General features: G+C 40.7%; 3 protein-coding genes across 6 annotated transcripts; 2 read left to right on the forward strand and 1 right to left on the reverse strand.

Annotated features, from left to right (window-relative positions):
* Positions 1-620: 620 nt before the first annotated feature.
* Positions 621-2967, forward strand: LOC127770425 (probable inactive UDP-arabinopyranose mutase 2). Its single transcript, XM_052296146.1, has 3 exons — positions 621-900; positions 1414-1543; positions 1639-2967. The coding sequence occupies exon 3, from the start codon at positions 1700-1702 to the stop codon at positions 2741-2743; it is 1044 nt and encodes a 347-aa protein (XP_052152106.1). The 5' UTR covers positions 621-900; positions 1414-1543; positions 1639-1699; the 3' UTR covers positions 2744-2967.
* LOC127770961 (uncharacterized) lies at positions 786-1674 on the forward strand. The gene is made up of 4 exons (XM_052296720.1): positions 786-896; positions 1043-1129; positions 1414-1524; positions 1639-1674. The coding sequence occupies exons 1-4, from the start codon at positions 786-788 to the stop codon at positions 1672-1674; spliced, it is 345 nt and encodes a 114-aa protein (XP_052152680.1).
* A 203-nt stretch (positions 2968-3170) lies between the features above and the next one.
* Positions 3171-14936, reverse strand: LOC127770420 (MAP3K epsilon protein kinase 1-like). Of its 4 annotated transcripts, none has more exons than XM_052296141.1 (24): positions 14601-14936; positions 14332-14466; positions 12580-12600; positions 12041-12114; positions 11843-11933; positions 11685-11768; positions 11256-11357; positions 10877-11008; positions 10699-10770; positions 10506-10609; positions 9654-9756; positions 9140-9526; positions 8326-8619; positions 8185-8229; positions 7461-7640; positions 7300-7383; positions 7121-7212; positions 6940-7023; positions 6151-6842; positions 5506-5900; positions 5272-5406; positions 4086-4492; positions 3870-3984; positions 3171-3692 (listed from the first exon to the last, which is right to left on the reverse strand). In XM_052296141.1, exons 1-24 carry the CDS (start codon positions 14658-14660, stop codon positions 3516-3518), a joined length of 4065 nt encoding a protein of 1354 aa, XP_052152101.1. In that variant the 5' UTR covers positions 14661-14936; the 3' UTR covers positions 3171-3515. The 4 variants fall into 4 exon arrangements, with proteins under 4 accessions (XP_052152101.1, XP_052152099.1, XP_052152098.1 ...); XM_052296139.1 differs by having other exon boundaries at positions 6151-6845; XM_052296138.1 differs by having other exon boundaries at positions 9654-9765.
* Positions 14937-25249: the final 10313 nt, after the last annotated feature.

Consider the following 25249-nt stretch of genomic DNA (forward strand, 5'->3'; position numbering starts at 1 on the left):
CGATAAGTCACGATCATCAACTGAGAGCATTCACACGTGTATATTCGTGTACTAGTAGGCTCTGCATCAGCTTCGATTATTTGTGCTTAAAAGGAAAATATCTACGAAGTTCTACCGTAACGTGGCACCCAGCAGATAATGGGTAATTCAAATGACCAATCCGAATAGCAACTGTCAAGGTAACATTTCTTCCGTTCTAAAACAAACAAACATAAAATAAAATGCTGAATAGTTATATATCTATATTCTTATCATAAGTTTATTTATTTTTGAACGAAAAATAGTTATTATAACTAGTCCTAAAATAAATAAATTATAATATAGCACATACTAATACTATAACTTTTATCTATATTTTTTTAGTATTATAGTATTCCCATTTTCTATAGTAGGCGAAGAATGCAGACATGACACGGACCCATCGACGCGGGACGGCCTGGTGAGATCATCCTAGGCCCCATCCATCAATCCATCACGCTGGGCCGTCTGTGGGCTGTCTGTCGGTGACCACGCCCACGCAGCCCGCGACCAAGCGCTCGTACGGTTACAGGAAGTGGAGGACGGTGGAAAAATTCCACAAGAGTTGGGGGGGCCAAAAAGGACAAGGGAAGAAAAAAAAAAGGTCGCCGATCCGTTTCCTCCTCGATTGCCGGCAAGCGGAAGAGGGAGAGCGGAAGCGAGGAGGAGGAGGATCGAGGCAGCGGGCGCAACGTGGCGCGCGCTTTGCTTGCAACGGAAGCGTGGGGATTATAAAAGAGGGGGCGCGAGATCCAGATCTGGCGCCGATGCGCCCCCCCTCCCTGCTCTCCCTCACCCTCGACTCCGCGCTCCTCCGCATCGCCCACCTCCACGACCTCTCCCGCCTCCCCGACCACCTCCTCATCGACCTCTTCCGTGTAGGTACCCCCACACCATCGCTCGCTCGATTGATCCCCCCTTTGCCCCTCTCGTCCTGATGCTCGGATGCAGTGTTGTGTTGTGGTATTTCCTATTATTGTTTATGTTGGTTGGTTTGGCTGATCTGTGGCAATTGGCTGCTTAGATTGATGAGATTAATGAGACTAGGTTATATATGTGGTACATCGTGCGCGCAATTAGTGGAACTTATCGGATTGGGAAATGGGAAGAGGTGATTTGCACCACCTGTTTTGTGTTTAGATTTAGATCATATCACACGAGGTGCCCAATGCGGCCCATGTTTGATTACCAAGTGGTCTGATGATGCTACGTTGAACCTGTCAATTTTGCTGAGAGGATGGATGGGGGTTTATGAACATTTGGCCATGAGCTGGGGTTTAGACTCGTAGTTGTGATCCTACTCACTTTTTTTTATTATTATTATGATAGATCAAACTGAAAGTAATAGTTTTGCTATTATATTTTGTTAATCTCTGAAGGCATCTTTGTTGGCAGAGAACTATAGCTGCCGGTAAGCTGACAGAAAAAGTCCTGAAGTTGTTTCTGGCAACGGATTGCGAGGAAATCGCCTTGCTTGTTCAGTTGCTCAACATTAAGCAGCCGCTTGTACCGGTCCTTCCCACGAGTATGTTATTCATCAGCTTATCTCTGTCTATTTGATTGTCATGTGATTTATGTCAAAAGATCTTGGTTTTTGACACGCTATCCTCTTGGCTGTAGGGTGCTCTGAGAAGTTCTAGAAGTGACACTGATTAGGTCAGTCTTGGTTACCTGAGAAAAGATGTCTTTGGAAATTCAGGACAGTGAGGTCGACATTGTGATTGCAGCACTCCAGCCCAACCTGACTACTTTCTTTGAGGCATGGAGGCCATTTCTCTCTCGGTTCCACATCATTGTTGTCAAAGATCCAGATATGGCTGAGGAGCTTCAAATCCCTACAGGTTTTGATCTCAAGGTTTATACGAAGTCAGATATGGGAGTGCTTGGAGCCACATCCATCGACTTCTCTGGTCACTCATGCCGTTACTTTGGGTACCTTGTCTCACGCAAGAAGTATGTCATCTCAATTGATGACAATTGCCTCCCAGCGAAGGACAATGGTGGGTTGACTGTTGATGCAGTTGCACAGCATATGTCCAATCTGAAGACACCTGCTACACCTTTCTTTTTCAACACATTGTATGATCCATTCCGCAAAGGGGCTGACTTTGTCCGTGGATACCCATTTAGTCTGCGCGAGGGGGTTGAGTGCATGCTCTCTTGTGGGCTGTGGCTTCACAATGCAGACTATGACCCAATGACTCATGTTGTGAAGAGAAATCAACGCAACACAACGTATGTGGATGCTGTGATGACAGTTCCACTTGGTGCGATGATGCCTGTGAGCGGGATAAATGTTGCATTCAACCGTGAGGTGCTGGGACCTGTAATGTTCCCTGCTCTGCGGCTGCGCAAGGAAGGAAAGCACAGATGGGATACACTTGAAGACGTTTGGAATGGCTTGTGTGCTAAAGTGGTGTGTGATCGCTTACGGTATGGCGTGAAGACAGGTCTTCCTTATGTGATGAGAAGTGATGCAGAAGCAGGTAAGGCTCTCGAGAGCTTGAAAGAATGGGAAGGGGTGAAAGTCATGGACGTCGTTCTTCCCTTCTTCGAATCTCTGAAGCTATCGAGTACTTCAGTTACTGTTGAAGACTGTGTTAAGGAACTAACCAGCATTGTCAAGGAGAAACTGGGACCGCAGAATGCAATCTTCGCTAAAGCTGCTGATGCAATGGAGGAATGGACCAAACTCTGGAAATCTCACGGAGCTCAAAGCGCTTAGGCTGAAATTTGGTTATCTGTTATGAGCATATCTGATTTCGATACCCACTGTTATGAAACTGAATAAACCGCATTCCTGTATGCTGGGAATTTTCTCGTTAGTGTACGCTCCAATACTCGTGCCGTTTTCAAAGACAAGCAGTGATATGCAAAGCAATGCTGTGTATCTTGTGTGTTACATCAGGAGTTTTTTTTTTAATGGTGATTTCGTTCATAGTTTTCAGACATCTGTTTCCGTCACACGTTCGTGGGAATGACTTTTTTCATATGAAATGCGCCCATGGCTGCGCCTGAAATAATTTTACTTGTCCCGTTTGGGATGAATGAATTCTTTTCCTGTTCGTTGTTCAGTAATTCACACAAAGTCATAAACATACCGGTGGAAACATGCTCACAAAGAAAGAAACATCATGAAGTCAGGCTAAGGATAAGAATAGCCAGCACACCTAGAGCAAAATTTTACTAACATCAGATGCAAGAAAGTCTACATGAGTTCTAAAAAGGAAACTGGGGAAAACTAATTTACACCAATTATCACTAATAGTACACTAAATATAAACGACCAAGAAGGGCTCTAGGAACCCATTTTGTATCTAGCACCCGAACGTTGAACCTTTCTCCCGATAAAAGAGGGATCAGGCGTGCAACAGACTGGCTCTCACGCCAGGGAAACCACAGGTACAAAAGAGGCAGCGAAAGAAGAAACAAAACTTTTCCTCCGGGGCGAACATATACAACTTGAGAGGAAAAATACACAATGGCCGAGAGACAAATCACAGTACTGTATTGATGTGCAGTGCTTTCAACAACGAGGTGGCCATTTGTTTGACCAATACCTGTTGACCGCCACGTTGCCCATCCCTTCGTTCTTCGATCAGGTTTTGTAGCTTTTGAGGAAGATCATTCTCAACTATGAGCTGCTTTGGTCGAGGATGATGCTCATAGACAACCTGAAAGCAATTCCAAACAATCGAACGTTAAATCATGGAGTTCAAACTTTACAAAGGTACATTAAACATATCGTTGATATTGAGTAAAATGAAATTCTTGACTTATTTGATCACTGCTAGTAGAAGGTTGATATATTAAAACCATGTAACCAGAAATTTAAAGCGAGGAATGCAAACCTTTATTAATTTTAGCAGTGTCAAACGGGCAATAGCTTCTCGGTGGTCAAGCCTTGCAATAAGCAGTGTCGTTAAACCATTGGTAGCCATTGCTGTATTTATCCGAGAAGATTTCCTGTAGTCAAGTCAATGCAATTGCATGTCTCAATATTCTGTATCCTGTCATGTTCATATTATATAATGTCATCAAAAAGGAAGGTAACTCTTTGGTCTTACGTGATTATCTTCAAAAAAGCATCCAATATATGAACAAAATATTGTTCAGGGCAGTCTTGAAAAAACTTCACTAATTTCTGAATGGCATCTTTCTTCAACAAGGCTTGTTCCACTTTTCTGTGATCATTGTCATGGGACAAGCAAACAGCAATTGAATCTAACGCAGTACACGCCCATGCATCATCCTCCAATAAGTTCAAGTACACATCCAATCCTCCATGAGCCCTCAACTGCTCTCTAGAGTTGCGAGAAGCGTGAGCCATATCACACAGCAGAGGTAAAGCATATTGCCTGAGAGGTGAGTCTGACATGACAAAATTCATTAAGTGAGGGATGATCCCATTTTCAGCTGCTTGTTCCTGTCTTCTTTTATTGATCTTGCAAAGATTGAACAGAGCATTGAGGACCTAAAACAGCAAAAAATTGCATAGAGTTATAATGTGCTGAGAAATCGTGAAGACCTATTTCAAATTCTGAATAGCCAACTGTCTTGACATTTGTCCCTAACACAAAGTTTGCGAATTCCAGAAAAAGTGCAGTTGCACAAGCCATTGTAATTTTGCGATGTCACCATTCGTTTTTCTACTCCTACGATCCCAATGTAAGTTGTTTGAGCCTTCTCAACTCTTTCCTACACATAAGCTGTTTTAGAACTTCTATGCAATTTTTCATCTGTTCTTACATGTTTGTCATTGTTAAATAAATGCTACTACCCGTTTTACAAACAAATGATTCATCTTTTCCAATGTATAAATGAAGGGCATCAAAGTCATTTTGAGTTCTTTTCTTAATTCTTGTGCAGAAGTCTAAAATCACTGACATTTGGAATCAGAGGGAGTACCATATTTACTTTATAATATCATGGTTTTGTCTATTTGATTCCAGTACACTGTACCTAATGAATAATGATATGGTTGAATAAAATGCAAGCATAAGTTCACTAGTTTGCTCATCTAGACTCTGTTTGTCTGCCAGAGATAACATAAACTCTTCTTTAAAAAGCAACAGAAATTTTACTATTCAAAAGAGGGAGAAAACCAGGATAAAAAACATTTTTTTTAAAAAAAAGAAAACGAGTAAGCATCTAAAAATTCATCCAAAGCAACAGGATATAATCACATGTGCAGCCAACTCCGTATGTTTAAAGCACATAGCATAAGAAAAGCCTTTAAAAGAAACTACCCACCTCACTATGTATTTGATAAACTAGAGGGCCATCATGAAGTTCAAGAATCGGTATCAGATGCTTGATTGCATCTGTGCGCTGGAGTGTCTCGAGACAATTAGGATCACCCGACAAATGATTAATGCACCTAAGAATCTGCAGAAAAGGAAAGATGGTTCAAGAACAGAAACAGAAACACAAACAAATCAGTCACAAAGTAGCAACACTAAGTCACTAAAATGCTTGAAGTTTTACCTTAAGAAGAATAGGCGGTTCTATCTTGTTAAACATCTGGAAAAGCCGTGCAAGAAGGCTTTGGCTAGACATGAGAGATTTTACGACAGTGTCTGCTTGTGCAAACTCCAAAAGAAGATCAGCAACTTTCTCAAGGTACTCACGTGCCACGTCAGCACTCATAGATACCATCTGAGCTAATAGGCCAGATGATGTTGTACTTCCTGGTCTTGCATTTAACACCCCTGATCCAGATAACACACCAGATGCTGTCTGTGATGCAGCTCCAGATGTTGATGCTCCCTCATTAGAAGTTGTTGGACCTGATGATGGTGCATATTTCATGCTTGGAACCCTATTTGAAGTTTTTATGTTGGAATCAAGGTTACCATTTTCTCTTCCCTGTCTAGAGACCTCTGCATGAAATAGAAAGAACAATAAGTGCATAAAGAAAGGTTGTTCCCTCGTACCTAACCACCTCGCACTAACTACACACAGTATTCTATAGTCCTAAATACTGCTATACGAATTCTACAGAGTTTAGAACAGTCAAAACAAAAACTGTGTATATTGGGTTCATAAAAGGCAGATGAATAAATAGCCCACATGACCCAAGACATGGTAATCATAACTGCTGAGTGATGAAGAGAGAGGAATTAAGCATACCAGCAAATTCTGCCATTAACAAGTCAAGTTCGCCATTAGTTTTCCTCTCTGTTGAAGCATGCAGTAATGGCAAAATACTCTCATGCCTTTCTAGACCAGATAAGTGGCGAACATAATCAAGTTGTCCAGATACATGCCGAGAGGGTGGTTCTTTCTCCAACAGGCTCAGTAGGGGACGAATTTGATCATTTTGACCACTACTATGCCCATTTGATACTAGCTCTATATGCTTTGGTGATCTATCTGTTGATGTCCTTCCTGCAGAAACACTAAGCCGTTGTGGCCTAATGGGATCATTATCATTTCTCTCCATGTGACCAGCAGCCGCCATATCGGTGAATCTAGGCGATGCTGAAGGATCCATTATGATATGATGCCTATCTGCATCTGCTTGTAAAGATTGCAGTGAACCAGATGAATGGTGATGATCCAGCCTCGTTTTGGAAATTTCTAGCATTGGCGGATCTAATTGACCAGACCTTCGCCTGGGGGTGGAGCCATTCTGTGTTACTGAAGCACCAGACCCGGAGATGGAAGCAAACCTTGTTGCTTCATTCAAGCTATGAAGAGTATTGACCAGCCTAAGAAGTATCCCGTTTTTTGCCGCTATGCGACAGAAGTCATTTCTTGGAGTTGAATGCTGGAGTTTGAAGACCTGCCATATGCCATCGATTGCAAGATGAACCATTTCCCTGCTAATTTAAAATATATGGAATGCACTAATTAGATATAATCATTAAATTACACCACAAAATTCCAAAGGGAGTGTTAAGAGAAGAGTGGACTCACCTGTATTTTGCATAATCAGGCTCCAGAAAACTCACCAATACAGGGATCCCTTGGCATGCAATGAACATTTGCAATGTCAAGGTGCTGAGGATGCAAATTTGAAAATTAGCCCACAACATTTAATTCCTTTTATTTGTATCTAAATATAGTTAGACACTAACAATTAAGTCAAAGAACAAACCTGGCTTGACAAAGCTGCTGAAGGAACCTAGATGCTTGCACCCGAACTTCCTTTGCACGATCTGGCACGGCAAAATTCATAACCACCGGAATCTGCAAATAAATTTTAAACAGCACATATCAATTCCACGTCAACAGAATTTATAAGTCGTAAATAGTTATCTGAATAAATGGTCTTACAAGGCCAACAAGGCAAGCATTTTCTAGGAAGGTCGTATTATCTTTTACTATTTGGTTGATGAGTTGCAGAACAGAAGTAATAATCTGCAGGGAAAACAATCAACTTTTCAGCGTGAAGATCCAGTAAAAAGGTTCTCTTAAACAAAAGTTAAACTTCATACACGGTTTTTGGGAAGTTCAAGAAGCTCCATCAGCGGAAGGAAACCATTTTGTGACACATAAATCTGTTTTTGCTCAGGCCGTTGATTGAAGATTGACACAAGCTTTTGGCAAGCTGATAATATCACGTCCTCACTTTCCCCAGGTTTCAGCTGTGCTACTATTTTGCTGTATTCCACAGACTACAAAAAAAAAAAACAGACAAGGAAAAATACTTCATGATCAAGACATGATAACTATAAATGTATCAAAACCTAAGCAGCAAATATTACTGCAATTCCAAACATACACAATAATTATGATTGTTTTGGGGAAGGAAAATACAAAAAACCTTTCCATACATTTTAGGCACAGAAAACCTGCTTTCAAAAAAGATGAATAAAGTGTTAACTAGCACAATCTATCCTCCTACGTAGACAGTTTGCCAGCAGATGCAGTTGGATTCTAAAACTTCTGCAGTACTCTGGGTGCTTCTGCTGGACCTTGGTGCTAGCATGCACATGAAATGACACCTAATGCAATATTTGAATACATGAGAAGGCAAATGAGTGCTGCCAAAGTCCATGGCAAATGTCACTTCTTGGTTGCGTAGCTGGACACTTGATCCATATATAAGACAAATACATACTCAAACTTAAAAAGAAAAGGTTAAGCAAGAGCATTGCTACATTATGATAAAGGTACACATCAGTCACAGAAACATCAAAGCTTTAGGGCATCGCATACCTGCAAAGGAAAAAGACTCTCTCCAGGAATAGTCTCATCAAATGCCTGAAATCATCAGAGTTGTGTCACTTATTTTATATTCTCAAAGGTACAGGCAAAATAAAATACATAGTACTATTACTATATTAGTGAAAGCAATACCGTTCCATCAATATCTTCTTCCCTCAAACGCATGACATATTCAAGAAGTTTTCCACCATTCATGTGCTCAGTATCATTTTCCTTCTGCTTCTGAGCCATCCTAGTCTTGAGTTCCTTCGCGAGATCATTTTGTGCACCATTGTATTGAAGCTCTTCACCAGTAGTGGATGTTGAAGCTTCAGCCCCATGATCTCCTCGCTTCTTAGGTGGGAATAAATCATCAAAGGAGGCATCTCCAGGTGTGTCACTGAATCTACTTAGCTCGTTAGCCATCTCAACTGAAGTTTTAGCTTCCTGTCAAGACATGAAACATTCAACGGCAATTAATTAGCTAAAAACAGCTACAAATGAGAATATGCAGAGGTCACACATATGCTCAAGGCTTTGACAGTGAAGCCTTTGGGGGGAAAAGGCGATAACTGACAAGCTGCAGATCAAAAATATGATCTATCATACATTGGATAAAAAATGTTCTCATAGAAACATTGCGCCACTCTAGTCATGCATGTCTTAATACTCCCTCCGTTTCACAATGTAAGTCATTCTAGCATTTCCCACATTCACAGTGATGTTAATGAATCTAGATATACATTTCCCACATTCACAGTGATGTTAATGAATCTAGATAGAACATCACTGTGAATGTGGGAAATGCTAGAATGACTTACATTGTGAAACAGAGGAAGTATAAAATATTCAATGTGCTGCATTTAGAAATGTTAAAATGTACATCTTTGACCCCCCCCCCCCCCCAAAAAAAAAAAAAAAAAAAAACTTATGTGCAAGGTCAAAATGATGTGCATAAAATTATCACCTTTTGGAAGTTGATATTTTGTCCTCCAGCCTGGAAGCTGAAAGCATCACCATCCTCAAGACTTGAACCATCTTTACTTTCATCTTCTACATATTTACCATCACTCTTTCTTGATTCTTGGCCGCTGCTAGTTAACTTGTTTGGTGGACCATCTTGTGATACCTCATGAGTTAGTTTACCATTTAAATCAGTTGCGCCTAGTGAAGATTCCAATGATAGCTTCTCATGGAAAACTAATGTAGGATCTTTATTAAGAACCACGTTATCTTTCATAAGTTCCACATCATTCGAACTACTACTCCCAGTAGTTTTTAACATTCCATCATGAAACTCATCAGGTATATCTTGCCTGGCAGATTCAGAAACCAAATCTTTTCTTCCATCCTCCTAAAGCAATGTTAATAAAAAAGTTCACATTATGATAGCGTAATAATCTTGTGAGTCCACAATTTTGGACTAATTTCAAAATATGAGTAGAATATGGCATGCCAAGAACCCTGAAAGGCATATATACCTGTTCAAGGCCAGAAGCAGTAGGTGTTTGTGTATCTCGTGGTGGGCCAGAAAATCCAGAGTGATTGTCACCACTTGATCCTTCATCGTCCTCATCAATATCCCTGACAGTACTAACAAACCAGGAACTTAGCAATGGCTTACCAAGGTCACTTTCGAAAGACGGTTCAAAATAATTTTGGTGCCAGCTATTTGAGAGATCAATTTTGCTGAGATTTTAAACTATGATTTTGTTGGACAATTACTATGCAGTTGTAATTCCTGGTAGACTACAATACAAGGCTATGCAAAATCCATGTGAACAACCAACAACCAAAATCAGCAACAGACCGAGATATGCCGCTTATGTCAAATAAAATAACACTACTTAAAAAGTTAAAAGATGCAAGTGGCAAAATGCTACTTAGCTAACCACAAAATTTAAACAGGCACATAAAGAAAAAAATGGGATTATACGTATATGTACTATGTAAAAGCAGAGAGAGTAAAACTATAAGAAATTCCAGTGGCAAACCTCCAGAAGGAACATCTCTCACAGGAAGTTGCATCTATAACTAACTTAAACCCACTAGTACTGCAATTAACCCCTGGACATGTGTAGTTGTGTACACATCCTACTTGCTAAACGAATAACTCTAGCAATGCTTGAATAAAATTGACCAGTACAGGTTTAATATGCAGAATATACAACCATTATTATAGACTTATAGTGATCAGGTGACTGAAAAATGACAAGCTATGGAGCTATATTTTTCTGTTTTCCGTCCTGTTTGTATCTTTATGGCTATTATTGTTGGTTTATCATTTACAATGAATAGCAATTGAAAAGAAGGAGGCAGTAAATGTGAGCTACCTTGGTGATTGAACAGGTTGTCGAAGAGATGGCAAAGCTCGCCTTGAGTTTTGCAACCATGGGTGCATCAATAATGTCTTTGCATCAGGTCTTTGTATTGAATCCTACAGGTGCTTCTTGAAGTCAGAACAGCAAACAATTTGATAAAATAATCATTAAATTCTCAAAGATATAGCCAGAAACGACACAGAACCTTTTGAAAACATTGTCGAAGAAAATCAGTAATCTCAGGAGATAAGCCTTCTGGTATTGGTGGATGCACATCCTATTGTCCATAGATAAAAACTTTCTATGTAATCATAGTCTCATGTGTGAATGGATATTGTGACTTTTGAAAATGTAGGGGAAGTAAACAGCTGCAAGTAATCAACCTGAACAATGCGAAACAGCGCAGGCATGGGCTGGAGGTCATAATATGGTGGGGCACAGGTGAGTAGCTCAATAACAGTACAACCAACACTCCAGATATCTGATGCAGCACAAACACCTGACATTTCGATGACCTAATGCACAATATAAATAATGAACAAATACATTAGCATCTCGCAAGAAAAAGTATGTTTCAGAATCACAAGATGCAAATAATTTTGGTTGATAACGCTTGGTGTAATGCTGGCATGGAAAATAGCAATAAGTTCTATCCTGTTGGCAGTAGTAATTAGCTTTTATGTTGATAGTACTAGTAGAATTAGGAGTTAAACCTAATCGATTGATTCATTGAAACAGCATAAGTGAAGATAATTAGCAAACCTCAGGGGCCATCCAGTATGGAGTTCCAACCACTGAATGTGTGTTGATATCAGCTTCAGTTAATTTAGTAGCAACTCCAAAATCAGCAAGTTTGACAAGGCCCTAAACAAGAGATTGTACATTAATGAGAACATGTAGACAAATTTGGTACATAACTGCCTATGAGGTATTCATTCCAGCAGTTCTCTGTTTCCATAATTTCTGCTAGATTGCTATATATGTGAATGAGCTCATCTCAGTGTACCCTTTCCTAACTCCTGCATAGTATTTAATTTGTGTTCTCATGTTAACAGAAGTGCATGAAGACGACAGCTTACAAGGATGTTATTCAAAACATTTTTCCAAAATTTGTATACTTAAGATATTCCCTTTGCAATTATCTCAAGTCATCACAAAAGGGGTAAATATGGATGTGATGCAGCAATAAACCTCTTTGGTAGTCAATATATTTGCGCCCTTGATATCTCTATGTATGACACCTTGCTCGTGAAGATAAACAAGTCCTTCCAGCACCTGGTTCGATATGTAAAAAAATTAATACCGGACATAGCAAAAACAGGAAAGTTGCAGGTAATCATCATATTCACCTGAGCAATGTAGACGGCCACCAATGATTCAGGGAATGGCCCAAATTTGTTTGGCTTGATAATATTGGCAAGTGATCCATTCTCCACATACCTGCAATCATCCCATGAGGATTAAAACTTCCAAGCTAAAAAAAAAACTAATAGCCTAATAGGTATAATCATATCAAGAAACTGTCATGAGGATTGCGAACTGCTTACTCTAGAATGATATGGAGGTGACTCCTTGTCTTCAATGATCCAAGATACTTCACAATATTTTTGTGATTCAGATTCTGCGTAAAGTGGCAGAACTTAGAATTCACAGTAATACAATTTTCTTGCGAACGTATATACATTTCAGATATCAAGAACCATTTAATTTCAAGTACAATAGATTATAGACGTGACCACTAACCACAGAAGAAGGAACGGTATCATTTTTCATTAAATTTTGGGCATCAGGGCATCCATAGGAACATGTAGCTAAACATTTAAATAGAAGCTTGTTGGGTGTATAAAAATAAGTATACATTGATGGAACTCCAAAATTTTCTTCATAAATTTGTTCATGTAAGGCTATAGCTATAGAAGCATAATGATAACAGCAACACTTACATCCAAAGATAAAGGGGAACAGATGCAACAAAAACAAGGATAGGCGGGGATAAGAGATTATTTAACCAGTAAGATGTGTTATTTAGTTTTTTGTCAAGTACAAATATGATAAGTAAATAATGTGAAAGAAAATGAAGACTTACTTTCAAGAGATCAATTTCTTGCTGAATCAGCCACAGCAGCATACCGTGAACGGAAAAGTCACAATAAAAAACAATTTATTAGAACAGCAGACTACAGCAATACAATAGAAATTATAAAATGGTGATATTCAAATAAAATCTTGACAATGAAAGCACTGAATAAGAAAGCACAATATGGTAGTCGGATAAAAAAAGTATAGGATTTATCAGGTTGTGCTAAATGTCAACTCCAAGCACTAAACCATGCATGCACCAAATGACAAAAATAAACAATAGCTCGTGCAATTAGTTCACTTTAGCAAAAAGTAACACAACAGATTAAACTTCTAAAATTTTTTGGTTTGGACTCCTTTATGAACCTCAACACCAACAGCTCCTTTGTAAATTTTAGCTTAGCACATGTTGGCACAAATAAACATTAATCATGTAGATTTTTCACTGACTTTTTCATGTTTCTTTCCTAAGTCAAATAGTGTTTCAATATTTTCACCAAAATGTGTATCTGTAGTTGAACCTACCGTGGCCAGATTTTGGTTCATGGTTCAAGTTGACAATTCGATGATTCACATTTAGGGTTCCAGCAGAGTGAATACCACTCTAGCTAAGAAATCAGAAATGGGGTCCGTGAACCCAACATCGACACCCAACTCTAGTACAAAATGTTGTATAAAAAGGTCAAGCTGTATTACAGCTTTCCGTGGGTTAATGATAAAAAGGAGAAAAGGGAAATGAATAGTTATTGCCTCCTACCCTTCAAACCCAAGGCAGTCATCTCCCTCTGTCCTTACCTGCCCACTGAAAATTCTTCTCTCTGTCCACCACATGAAGGTAGACTGATAAACAAGAGAAGTCACAAAAAAAAACTGAAGTAGACATTGGTGAGTGTAGCAATGGCGATGGCTTCAGCAAGCAGCAAGCCAGCTGCGACAATGTGTGCGGGAATAAAAAATTAAAAAGGAACAAGGGTGACAACTTCACTGGGCAGCAAAATGGATGAGTGACAGCAGTGGTCATAGCAATGAAGGGGAGAAACAGAGGTGGCTATGGAGACCAAAAGCCCCCATGAACACAGGACCGGAGGACAACAGCAAGGATAAGGTGTCAGTGTGAGCGTTGATGGGTTCACAACCAGATAGTGAATCATACTAAGTTTTGGCCTGAATCACTTCACTGCAGGGTTATCGTGGCTCACAGTCATTGCCGCAAATCTGGTAATTATGATCTGGACACAAACGGAAGTAACTAGAACATGAGCTCCATACTATTGCATTCGATAAACATATAACCTACCACACAATTAAACCAGCTATTTTATACTTCCTCCATTTCATATTATAAGACTTTCTAGCATTGCCTACATTCATATATATGTTAATGAATCTAAACATATATATGTGCCTAGATTCATTAACATCTATATGAATGTGGGCAATGCTAGAAAGTCTTATAACCTGAAACAGAGGTAGTATCACCCTAGCGTATCTGGCCATGTGTTCAGGACTTCTATTACATGCCTGGATAGGCTTAGGAAGCTGACTATATGATTTAGTTCCACGTCACGCTACCGAACAAATCGATATAGCAAACAACAAGCAGTATTTCCCCAATTTCCAGACGCACTTATCCCTGTTGAGGTCGCTGCTGCCCGTTTATCAACTCCCGACAGCCACATTTCACGTAATCGCATACATCATCTTTTTTCCTTTGGCACACGTTATGCATCATAAGAAAGGCCCAAAAAGAAAACCTCACCATGATGATGTTGAGATCCTCCTGCGGGATGTTCTCCAACGATACTTGCTTGATGGCCACGAAGTCTCCATTTTCCAGGTCAAGCCCCTTGTACACTCGCCCATATGCTCCCTTCCCTATTTCATCTCCGAGCATCTGCACCGGCCCCCACACCCCCCCCCCCCCCCCCCACCATGCACACAGTCAGTGAGCGAAACCAAACCCAAAATTAACACCACCAGAACACGAATTCCACCCGGATCCGAGGCGGTAGGCTCCGGAACACTCACATATTTGTTGTCGAGCGTCTTGTTCTTGTGGAACTGCGCATTGTGCTGCCGCGACGCCATCTCGCCCCGCCCCCCACACACACCCACCCCGAGATCGGGCCCCGGACGCCGCCGTCCGCGGCGGGGGCGGGCGGATCGGGGGTCACTGGCGGCACGGGAACGGCTCCGGCGAGCCCGCCGCGAGGGCCATTTAGGTTTTAGGGTTTGGGTGGGAAGGGAATTGGAGGTCGAGGCGGAAGCAGGAGGAAGAAGAAGAAGACGGAGGCGATGGAAGAGAGAGAGAAGGGGAGGAGAGATGGGGGGCTTTTCCGTAATTATTTTGTTTTCGGGGGGCGTGGGAATCTAACGGAATGAGAGGGCGGCTTTTATACTCGGGGGTGTACTTTTGAAGTGGGCGGAAGCCAACGAGGATATTGAGAGATAAGCGGAGGAAACCACTGTCAATTAGCTGTCCTCAACTAGCATCCGCGATTTTGTAGCACATCATCCGGGGCCCCCTCGATTTTTCTTTCCAAAGGAAAAAATAGACCATTTTTGTCCGCTGCTTGCGTCATTTCTTCCATGGCTTTCTTTTCCGGTCATTCTCTAGTGGCGTGTAAGGAGATTTTTATATTTATTTGGTTCTACTAGGCTGGTTTCTGTCGTCGGCGTTGCAACAGTGTCCTTGTGCACAAGAACAACCTTAAGGACCACGAAGACTATAGAATAATTATTAAAATAATAGATAATGATTAATATATATATATATATGGTCGACTGATAAAAAGATGGTGAGTAGTTGTGTACTATATAGAATCATTGTTAATAAAGCATTATTAGATAAGTAGCTGGTAACTCTCTTTATTTGTTTTCCGCATCCTAGCTCATTCTCTCCATATCTAAGCTTCCGACAATAAAATGATGTTGGTTGCTTTCACAATCATCTCTGCCTCGAAATTCAAAATAAATGGCATTTTTATTAATTATGTGACTCAATAAAGAAAATTTACATGTCTATAGTTTGGAAGAAATCAACTAAAAATTAACGGAGTGTTCAACTTCCATGATAACCTATAGGCAACAATATATATTTATCATCACACCAAATCACCAATGTAACAATAATGGCAGCATAGAGCTTAAGAAATAATCTGGACGATTTTACAATTGGATGATGTTGGTAGGAAATGAAGGCAGGGAGGGGAAGCACCAATGATACAGCGATAGAGACACGGCGCACTCATGGGTATGCTTTCGATTGGATTTTAGTAAGATTATAGAGTTGCCGCTAATTTCGTCTTTTTGATAGGATTTTAGCAAGATCATAGTTCAGTTGTTGATCTTTGTCTCTTTAAGCGTATTTTGGGAGATTTCTTGCGGGTACATGTGAGCAGTTAATATGTGAGCTTCTAGTAACTATAATTTATCCTAGAATAGATTATCATCAGATTATAAGAAACTATAGTTGTATAATTCATAAGCTAGGTTTAATCATAAGCTCTATTTAGCAGCTTCTCTAGACTCTCATAAACTGACGACCAAACAACATATTCGCTTGTGTAGCAAAACCTTTCACTCAGCAAGCAGCTTCTTCTCTTTTTCTCAGCAACGCGGTGGAACACCCATCATGGCACTGCCGACTACGTGTCGGCGCGCGCCAACAGCTACCATACCATACCATCACAGCACGCTAATTGTACGATAGAAGTAACCCTAATCATGGATACGAATATACGACGCAGTCAGGTCAGTTGGTTGCCACCCACAATGTGGCTGCCACTTGAACATGTTATTCTTGTCCTTGTGAGTGAACTTGAACATTTTATAGAGAATTGGCTATTTTTCTTCAATATTGATGGCAATGCAGTTTGCAACTTAAAGACATGCACAAAGATTCAAGAACATACGTACACTGACAAGAAACATTCAAGAAAGTACTTTTGCTCTCTAGAGCTGGAAGCAGCAATTTATCTTGGGTAAACTTTGGAAGTTTGAATGGACAAGGTCATTGATCCGATTATTGTGTATATAATATAATTGCATACACTAATCACAGTGGGCATCCTCTAGTGTCTAGAGGAAGTGTTCCAAAATCTCACAACAATTCTTTATTTCAGTCGTGCCAAAATGAATAGAAATCCTCAACTAAATAGTGATACAGCATGAGCAGACTTCAAATTGTAACACAGCTCACTCGCCGCTTAGTATAGGGTTGATCAGTGGCTTCAGCTGCGCAAGATAGACGATTGCCCACCTGCAGATAAGCATTAACAAATTACTACCAGAAAAATTGGCATCCGGATTGTCACACCCAGTATGGAGCTTATCAAGCAAAAGAGGGAAGATCAATGATGGAACCATCATGTAAGCAAGGCGGCAATACAACGACAATCAGATATCAAATCTTAAAAAAGAAGCCATAAGAAATATGAGTGACATTACTCCTTCAATAAACTATCCAGGATATCTGGCTCTCATGGACCCACAACCAAAGAATAAACAGACTTATATTGAGCACATGCAGGTTACAAGAACCAATGGAGTGAAACTATAAGTCAGAATCAGATTGAGTTTCAGCGTACAACTAATACCACCTGTTCTACTTTAACAAGAGTTAATCATCAGTTCATATTGCTGCTAGAAATTTAGACCTTGCAAGATTACCTACTAGTCAATAAAATAATGTCACCATTGTGCGATTCAAAGTAGACTACATGTAGACCATAAGATGCCAAGTTTTGCTGGTAGTGTGCTTTTCATGTTTGCCAGCAATATTTTTGGGTTTCAATTAATCAATCAGCCTACTGTTAAAATCATATTTTCTGAGCAATCCAGTTTGGATAGACAAACCAGAAAGTGTAAGTGAACAAATGGATCAGAACTTACATCATCCAACAGCAAACCGTTGCTGTAATAACCAAGGTCAAATGGAATCTGCACAAATTAAACATAAGTTAATTTAATAGGTTAGCAAAATAACCACATGCATGTAGACAAAGCTCAACAGCTAACTGCCATATTTCAAACATCCCAGTATTTTCTCAAGACAAGGTAATGATAAGAAGACGGTAGTAATATGATAGAAACACAGCCACACAATTTAGATAGAGTCACCATGCTTTGAGAAGAATATTAATAAAAGAAAGTGTGTGATACAGTACCAATAATGGATATGAACGATGACGATATTCGTCACATGAACATAGTAGGCTAGAGATACAAATACTCTTAGTCACGATCAAATAATTAAGAACACAGGCTAGAGATACAAATACTCTTAGTCACGATACAATAATTAAAAAAACACAGTAGTATATTCGGACTCTTTTCTTGAACCAATCCTTGAAGACTTGAAAGACAGGATAACAAATCAGCACAAACTTTATACTAACCCACAGAAATTGAGGCAGGACTATACCATGACATTATGCCATAGTTCTCCCAAGATCAGTTATAAATCGTTCAGTCTACATATATTACCCTAAATTGTAGTTCTATGCATCGTATTGACCCTCTACAATATTCAATGTCATTTATGCCCCTTTTTTCTTTTCTATGCATTATACATAGCTATTGAAAAGTCCATACTCAGAAGTCAAAAGGGCAAAGTAACGTCTTCCTGTTCTCTCATTCACAACACAATGGTAAGTTATATACATGGATATTCAAAGGCAAGTATAAAATGCCATCAGCACAGGCTTGCTGGCAATACTTGCACTGAGAGGTAAATAAACACTAAAAAGAGGCCATTCTTAATGCATCTGACTTTAAACTGGCATTGTAGTTTCCAGTCGAAAATAATGCGTGAGTGTGACTGTGTGATCTAATGACCCATGTTTTCCCGGCTCCGGTAATTTTGTCCATTAGAACCTCGTAATATGCACTGAAACAATATCATCCTACGGCAGCATGTGTCAGAATCTTTTTGAAGAAAAATCTAATTGGCATATTATTAGAGTAATTGAACCACTCGAATTAGCTCTGAAAAGCCAAACCTTGTTACAGCCTACCAATTTCATCTTAAGAGAGGAACATAGGGTAAAGATTGAACAAATTTGGGGGTTTTCGCACGAAGTCACTTCTTTTACTGAACATGGGCTAAGATCAGCCGCTACCCCCATCGATCCAACCGTTTCAACCGTTATCCGATCGAAAAGACGACGCAATCTCATCGAGAAATCTACCAATAGAGGAAATCCTTAGCCCTACACAATACGCCCAAATCTAGATCAAAACCACCATCCGGCGGGTCAAATCCGCCCGAATCGCGCCCGCCCCGATCCGAAAGCTCCAGGCGGCATACAGGCGATCCCAATCACACCACACCAGATCAGCAGCTATCTGAAGAGAATCAGCGGGGGGGAAGAGCGTACAGGTTGGTCGACGGCCCGCGGTTGCAGCAGAGCAGCGAGAAGAGGGAGGCGACGAAGCCGGCGAGGAGGAAGATGAGCGTGGTCACCCAGAACCCCATGGCCGGCGGAAGCTCTCCGATCCTCTCCCTTCCCTTCCCTCTCGATCTCTTTCTTCCCTCGGGATCGCTCGCTGGGTCTCGTCGTCTCGGGGCGGAGGTGGGGTGGGGAGAGACGGAGCGAAGAGGAACAGGGGTCAGACGTGTAGTCGGTTTAGGGGTAGAGAAGACGACACGATGAATTGGGCCCGGGCTCCTTATCTGGGCCTTGGCCTGTTAATAAGTTTGGGCCCACAAAACTGTAAGAACAAGTGGGCCCATGTGATGGGGTGCGCACCGGTGTTGTACGGAATAAGTTTAGTTTCGGTCTCTCATGTTGAGATCGAGTAGCTCTGCTTCGCTCCGGGCGCCGACTTGCCGATGAAGGACGATGAAAAGGAGGTGCCTTTGGCTTTGGACATCACCATGCGTCCATGCCCGTCGAGAAGAAGTTGGTCGTGATCGATCCGGCCGCCACCATTCCGGCTGTGAGCGAGAAGAAAATGGCTGCTGTGGACACCGACATGCCGAGCAGAGTGGCTCCTCAAGCCACCGACACACGGCTGCCGCCATGGACAAGCAGAAAGTTGCTCATTTGGATGTCATTACGCCAAAGATGATCACTTAGGACAACGCCATGTGAACAAGCACATTTGGGGGAGTCAGGATAAGCTAGATTTAGGTTAACAAGAGTTTATTGTGTACAATAGTTAGCTATTTTGGCTGTGTTTATTTCGTGTGCTAAATTTTTTTTAAATATACGGACACACATTTAAAGTATTAAACGTAGACTAATAACAAAACAAATTACAGATTCCACCTATAAACTGCGAGACAAATCTATTAAGCCTAATTATTTCATCATTAGTAAATGTTTACTGTAGCACCACATTGTTAAATTATGACATAATTAGGCTCAAAAGATTCGTCTCGCAATTTACATGCAAACTGTGCAATTGGATTTTTTTTCGTCCACATTTAATGCTCCATGCATATGTCCAAATATTTGATGTGATGAAAAAGTTAAAAGTTTAAAGAAAAAAGTTTAAATCTAAACACGGCCTACATCATCTACCCACAAATTTAAATGCATTTTTTTATCTTCTTCTTCTAATTTTCTGCCTCTTTCTTCATGTCCACTCGTTTTCATAAGAAAGCAACTAGTCTGACCTCACGTGGACCCCACAATCATGTTGACGAGGCTGCGTTCGAGCGCAGGAGAAAGAGAGAAAGATAGTTTTGTTTTCCACGCGCATGCTTCCCGAACTACTAAACGGTGTGTTTTTTTTAAAAAAAATTCTATAGAAAAGTTGCTTTAAAAAATCATATTAATACATTTTTTTTAAGTTTAAAATAATTAATACTTAATTAATCATGTGCTAATAGCTCACCTCGTTTTGCGTATCTTCCCAATCTTCTCAATCCCCTCCTTCTCAAACACTCAATTAATCATGTGCGGCCTCTTACGCCTGGAGGGAGTGTGTCGTCGACTATTTAGCCACCTGCTCCCTCCCTCTCTCCACTCATTTTCCTGCCACCTCACTACTTTTGCCACTATGGGCACACTACGGTCGGCTAAACTTTCTTACTACGTATTATACTTGCTCTCATACAGCGGCGTGGTGATTTGCTGCCCATCTACACGAAATTCCTTTTCCAGCCGCACCGCATCCGTGTCGGAGTCGATGCGGTTCCCAGCCGTGTCGGATTCGATATATCCGGCTCCCGGCCCGTCAATGTATACTAGGCGAACTTGGAGGACGTACTGTACTGACTGGTGTTATTATGACTGATCTGCAGGGAGGAGAAAAGACAATGGAGTTTGATGCAAGCTGCGGAGCAATGCGTAGGAAACTGACGTGTTCCGTCGTCTTGACAGTCATCTCCCTCTCTCTGGGCATCTTGTGTGCGCTCCTCAGTTTCCTCTGGCCCAGCATATCAGTGGATCACCGGACCTTGGGATTGTTGTTCTCGGTCATTTTCCTGATCGGAGCCGTGGTTCCAGCTTGGGATCATTACAGAAAATTTGGATGGTCTGTCTGCGTCTCCCAGATCGAGGAGCCTTACCAACCGAAGACGATGCAGGCGGCGGCGGCAGCGCCGGATTCTGATCGTGATCGTGCGGAGGTCATCGCAAAGCATATGGCGTTCGAGGATTCCGTCGTCTTCGTAGGCACCACGCTCTCCCAGGGGATCGTGTGTGCGCTCCTCAGCATCCTCTCGCCCGGCGTATCATGGGAGTACAGGGCCTTCGGTGTGCAGCTTTCGGGGATTTTCTTGGTAGGCGCCGCGTTTGGAATTTGGGAGCATCACAAGAAATTCGGATGGTCTGTTCCACGGGTCGAGGAGCCTAACCAACAAGAAGTGACCGGTGATGAATTATGCTGATGAAGTATTCTCTCGGTGTGGGGTTGAATTGTTGCTCATTTTTGGCATCAAATTCACTACTCCATTCGTTTCATATTATATAAAATAATAATAATATTTTTAAACCAAAACAAATATATTCAACTACAAATTTAATGAAGCTAATTTAATATTGTAAATAATACAATATTTGTCTACAAACTTAATCGAACTTAAAATAGTTTAATTTCAAAAAAAGTCAAAAAAGATTTATAATCTAAAAGGGAGTACCAAATACGAGAAAGTGCATCAGTTCGTGCGTGTGTGCATGCACACCAATTTTGTAAAAGACCGGTTGTGATCACGGTTGCGACCATAGCTATTCTGTTTGGTGTAGCTTCATATTTTAAATCCACAGTTGATTTGAAATTTATGTGTTAAATTATAGTGTTTTAAAATTTTATATTTCATCATGAAAATAAGATGATTCATTTAAATGATATTAATGAAATTAAACATCCAGATTTATAGGTTTGTGGAGCTAGAACATTCAACTCCACAAAATCTCATAGAGGTAATTACAATTGATCGACCTGTACTACCATCTAGAAACCAGAATCTGATTTTTTCGGTTAAGTTAGATCATTCTTTCTCCTTATTACCATCCAGTCGCGGTGGCTCTGCGCACGGACTACACTGGACTTCCTGCTTCGATCGGGCGACACGCAAGAAAAAACGCCGATCTCTGCATGCGCTTGCTGTTCCTAAACGTTTTTGCGCGATGGATGACTTCGTGACATGCTAAGACGACTAAGCATTGACGTTAATTCGTTGCGCTGTTCTAATATACACGTTTTCCTTGATGATCTCAGTTGAATATTATTCTGACCGTTAAGCATAAGATCGAGCTTAATTTGTTACATACGTCAAAGAAAGATAAGAACTTTGGGGGTTAATTTGGTCTTTCAAAAACACTTTTGAAACCCTTAAGATATCAAGCAGTTATATATATATATATAATTTCTCTATCTCAAAATAACTCAAATTATGATATGACGTGAGATGTTTTATTGTTAGAATCCCTATGTTGTTAAAAATGATGACAATATGAATTAATATATAATATATCACTTCACCTCTACAAGTTGTATATACGGTTTGTGTTAATTTGTTATGTTTGTTACAATTTATAGAAGTTGAATTTGAGCCTACATATTTGTAAAGTGATATATTATATATTAATCATCTTGAAAAATCTTTTTAATCTTTTTTTATAATCCTTTAATTAACATAGAATAATCAAGTAAACATTTACTTGATTGATTATAACAGTTTCCCCATTAGGGAGGCAAAGAGGCGGCGAAGAAGGGGGTCTGTGTGTAGGCGGCGAGCTGCAGGTTAGAGCCGAAGAGGAGAAGAAGGAGGTTCGGAAGGGAGGGATGGCAAGGAGGAAAGATAATTACGATGGGTGCAGCAACAAAGATTAGGGGCAAAGAGGTAGCTTCAGGGAGGAGGAGGAAGGTTTTGGAACAGGCTTTCAGGGAAGTCGCATGGGGTTTGATCCGGGCTATGGTTTTGGGCAGCAGGGTAGCTTCGGTCAGAGGTGGTAGAGGCATGGTTACCGCCCAAGAGGGGCTCGTGGTTTTGGCCCAAGGCGCAGCGGTTTTGCAGGAAGACCAGGGAGAGGGTTAGCAAGAGGATTTGGGTCACAACGTCCAGCTTTTGAGAGGAAAATGGATGATATAGGAAGAAAGGGAGAGGAGAAGGGGGGAGCTGCTAGCTCGGAGAGGAATGGTGGTGCAGGCCGGGTGAAAGTGGGGGAGGTGGAGGTCCCCCACTTTAAAGAAGAGAGTGATTCTCACTAAGGACAATCTAGCAAAAAGAAATTGGAAGGGCAACACTAAGTGTTGTTTTTGTAACCACAATGAAACGATACAACATCTCTTTTTTGATTGTTATGTTGCTAGATTTATTTGGAGTACCCTTTTTATAACATTTGGGATAAATCCGCCTAACAATGTTGCTAATATGTTTGGGATTTGGCTAAAGGGTTTGCAATCTAGGCTAAAGCAACAAATTTTTATAGGGATTGCGGCGTTGTTGTGGGTAATGTGGATTTGTAGAAATGATGTGGTCTTCAATGGCTCCAATTTTAACTCTTACTTGCAGGTTATTTTCAGGGGGACGTATTGGGCTCGAGAATGGTCCTTGCTGCTTAAAGAAGATTAGCGCGATGTGATGAAAGAAGGATGCAAACTGTTAGAGACATCTGTCATGCACTTCTTTGGTAAAGATGGATGGAACATGAGAAAAGCGGTTAAAGGAGTAATGTGGTCGTTAGTTTGTTTGGAAGGTCTTTTTACTTTGAAAGGCGTTGGAAGTCTTTGTGCTCTTTTAGTTTTATGTAAGGTGCTTGAGCCTTTGTGATCCTTTTGTTTGTGAACATGTGTGTATGAACTGAGCTTGTTTGGTCGGATTTTCTGTGGCTGTATACACCCCCGTTGGTGTAGAAGCCGGGTTTTATAAATTCCCATTATCTAAAAAAAATTAGCGACCCCAGCGGATTCGGGCAAGCGCTAGCAGATCAAGCCTCTAGTCTAAGGGTGCTTCATTTATAGTACTAGTTGATAGCACATTTCCTATACACGATAAATGAAGCAGCGCATTGTTAAGTATTAAGCTAAAAGAATTTAAAAATGATTTTATATTAACTTTTATATAGATTTTTTTTCTGAAAAATATATTGTTCAGTAGTTTGAGAGGACGTGTACATGAAAAAGGAGAAAGTAAAGGCTAGAAAGTTAAGAAAAGAACACACCTGCATAGTATTTCTGGCCTATTTTCCGCGCGGATAAGCGCCATGCGAGCGTAGGCCGAAATCGCTAAAATGCGATCAGTCGCGCGCCTCCCCTCCCGCACGGCACAGCCACGTGGCATACGCGGAGAGGGGGGCCGCAGTGGAATGGCGCGGGAGCAAAACGTGCGCGCATTTCTCGTTTTTTATTTTCAGTTTTTCTTTTTGTTTTTTCCTGGTTTTTCCCCTTATTTCTTTCGATTTTAACATATACATATATATAAATTTCGTATTCATGCGTATACAAAGTTTGTATACATATGAATACAAAAATTGTATACGTGGTGTTTTTTTCTTGGTTTTCGGTTTTTTAAATATGTATGTATTTACATATATAAACTTTGTATACGTGTATACAACAAACTTTGTATACACGTGGTGTTTTTTTTTGTTTTCAGTTTTTTAAATATGCATACTTTACATACGTACCACCTATTACTACTAGGACTGCCTACTACCTCTACTACTACTTTTATACTACTAGTAGTAGTAGTACTATACTGTTATTACTACTATACTGTTACTAGTAGTAATACTACACTGTTGTAGTAGTAGGTGGTACTAGTACTGTACTATAGGAGGAGACCGCGCGGGCGGCTGGGCGCGCCCATTAGCAGTGGCTGCGCGGCTCTCTGCACTCACTGTTCTTCCTGCAGTCCTGCTTCGGGGGATCACTGATTTCACATGACATGGTTCACATCTTCTTCTTCTTTTTTGAAACTTAAGCAATTTTATTAAATAAAGACAGATAAGGAGGATATGGTTCACATCTCACATTAACAAAATGCGCCGCTTGCTGTCACATTCCAGTGGTTCCCAGGACCAAGCAGCTTTTCGGCTTTCGCTAGATGATGATCGTGAATTCGTGACTCCTGAACGCGCGGCCGGCGAAACCGTCGTGCGCAAGGCGTGTTTCTTCGGAGTTCGGATCACACGTTCACACGCGAAGAAGAGAGAAGACAAAAGCATTGACGTTTGTTGCTCCGTTCACAGATACGTCTTCCCTGATGTATCATCCCATTT

Source organism: Oryza glaberrima, chromosome 4, assembly GCF_000147395.1.
Source record: "Oryza glaberrima chromosome 4, OglaRS2, whole genome shotgun sequence".
In the NCBI taxonomy this organism is placed as follows: Eukaryota; Viridiplantae; Streptophyta; class Magnoliopsida; order Poales; family Poaceae; genus Oryza; species Oryza glaberrima.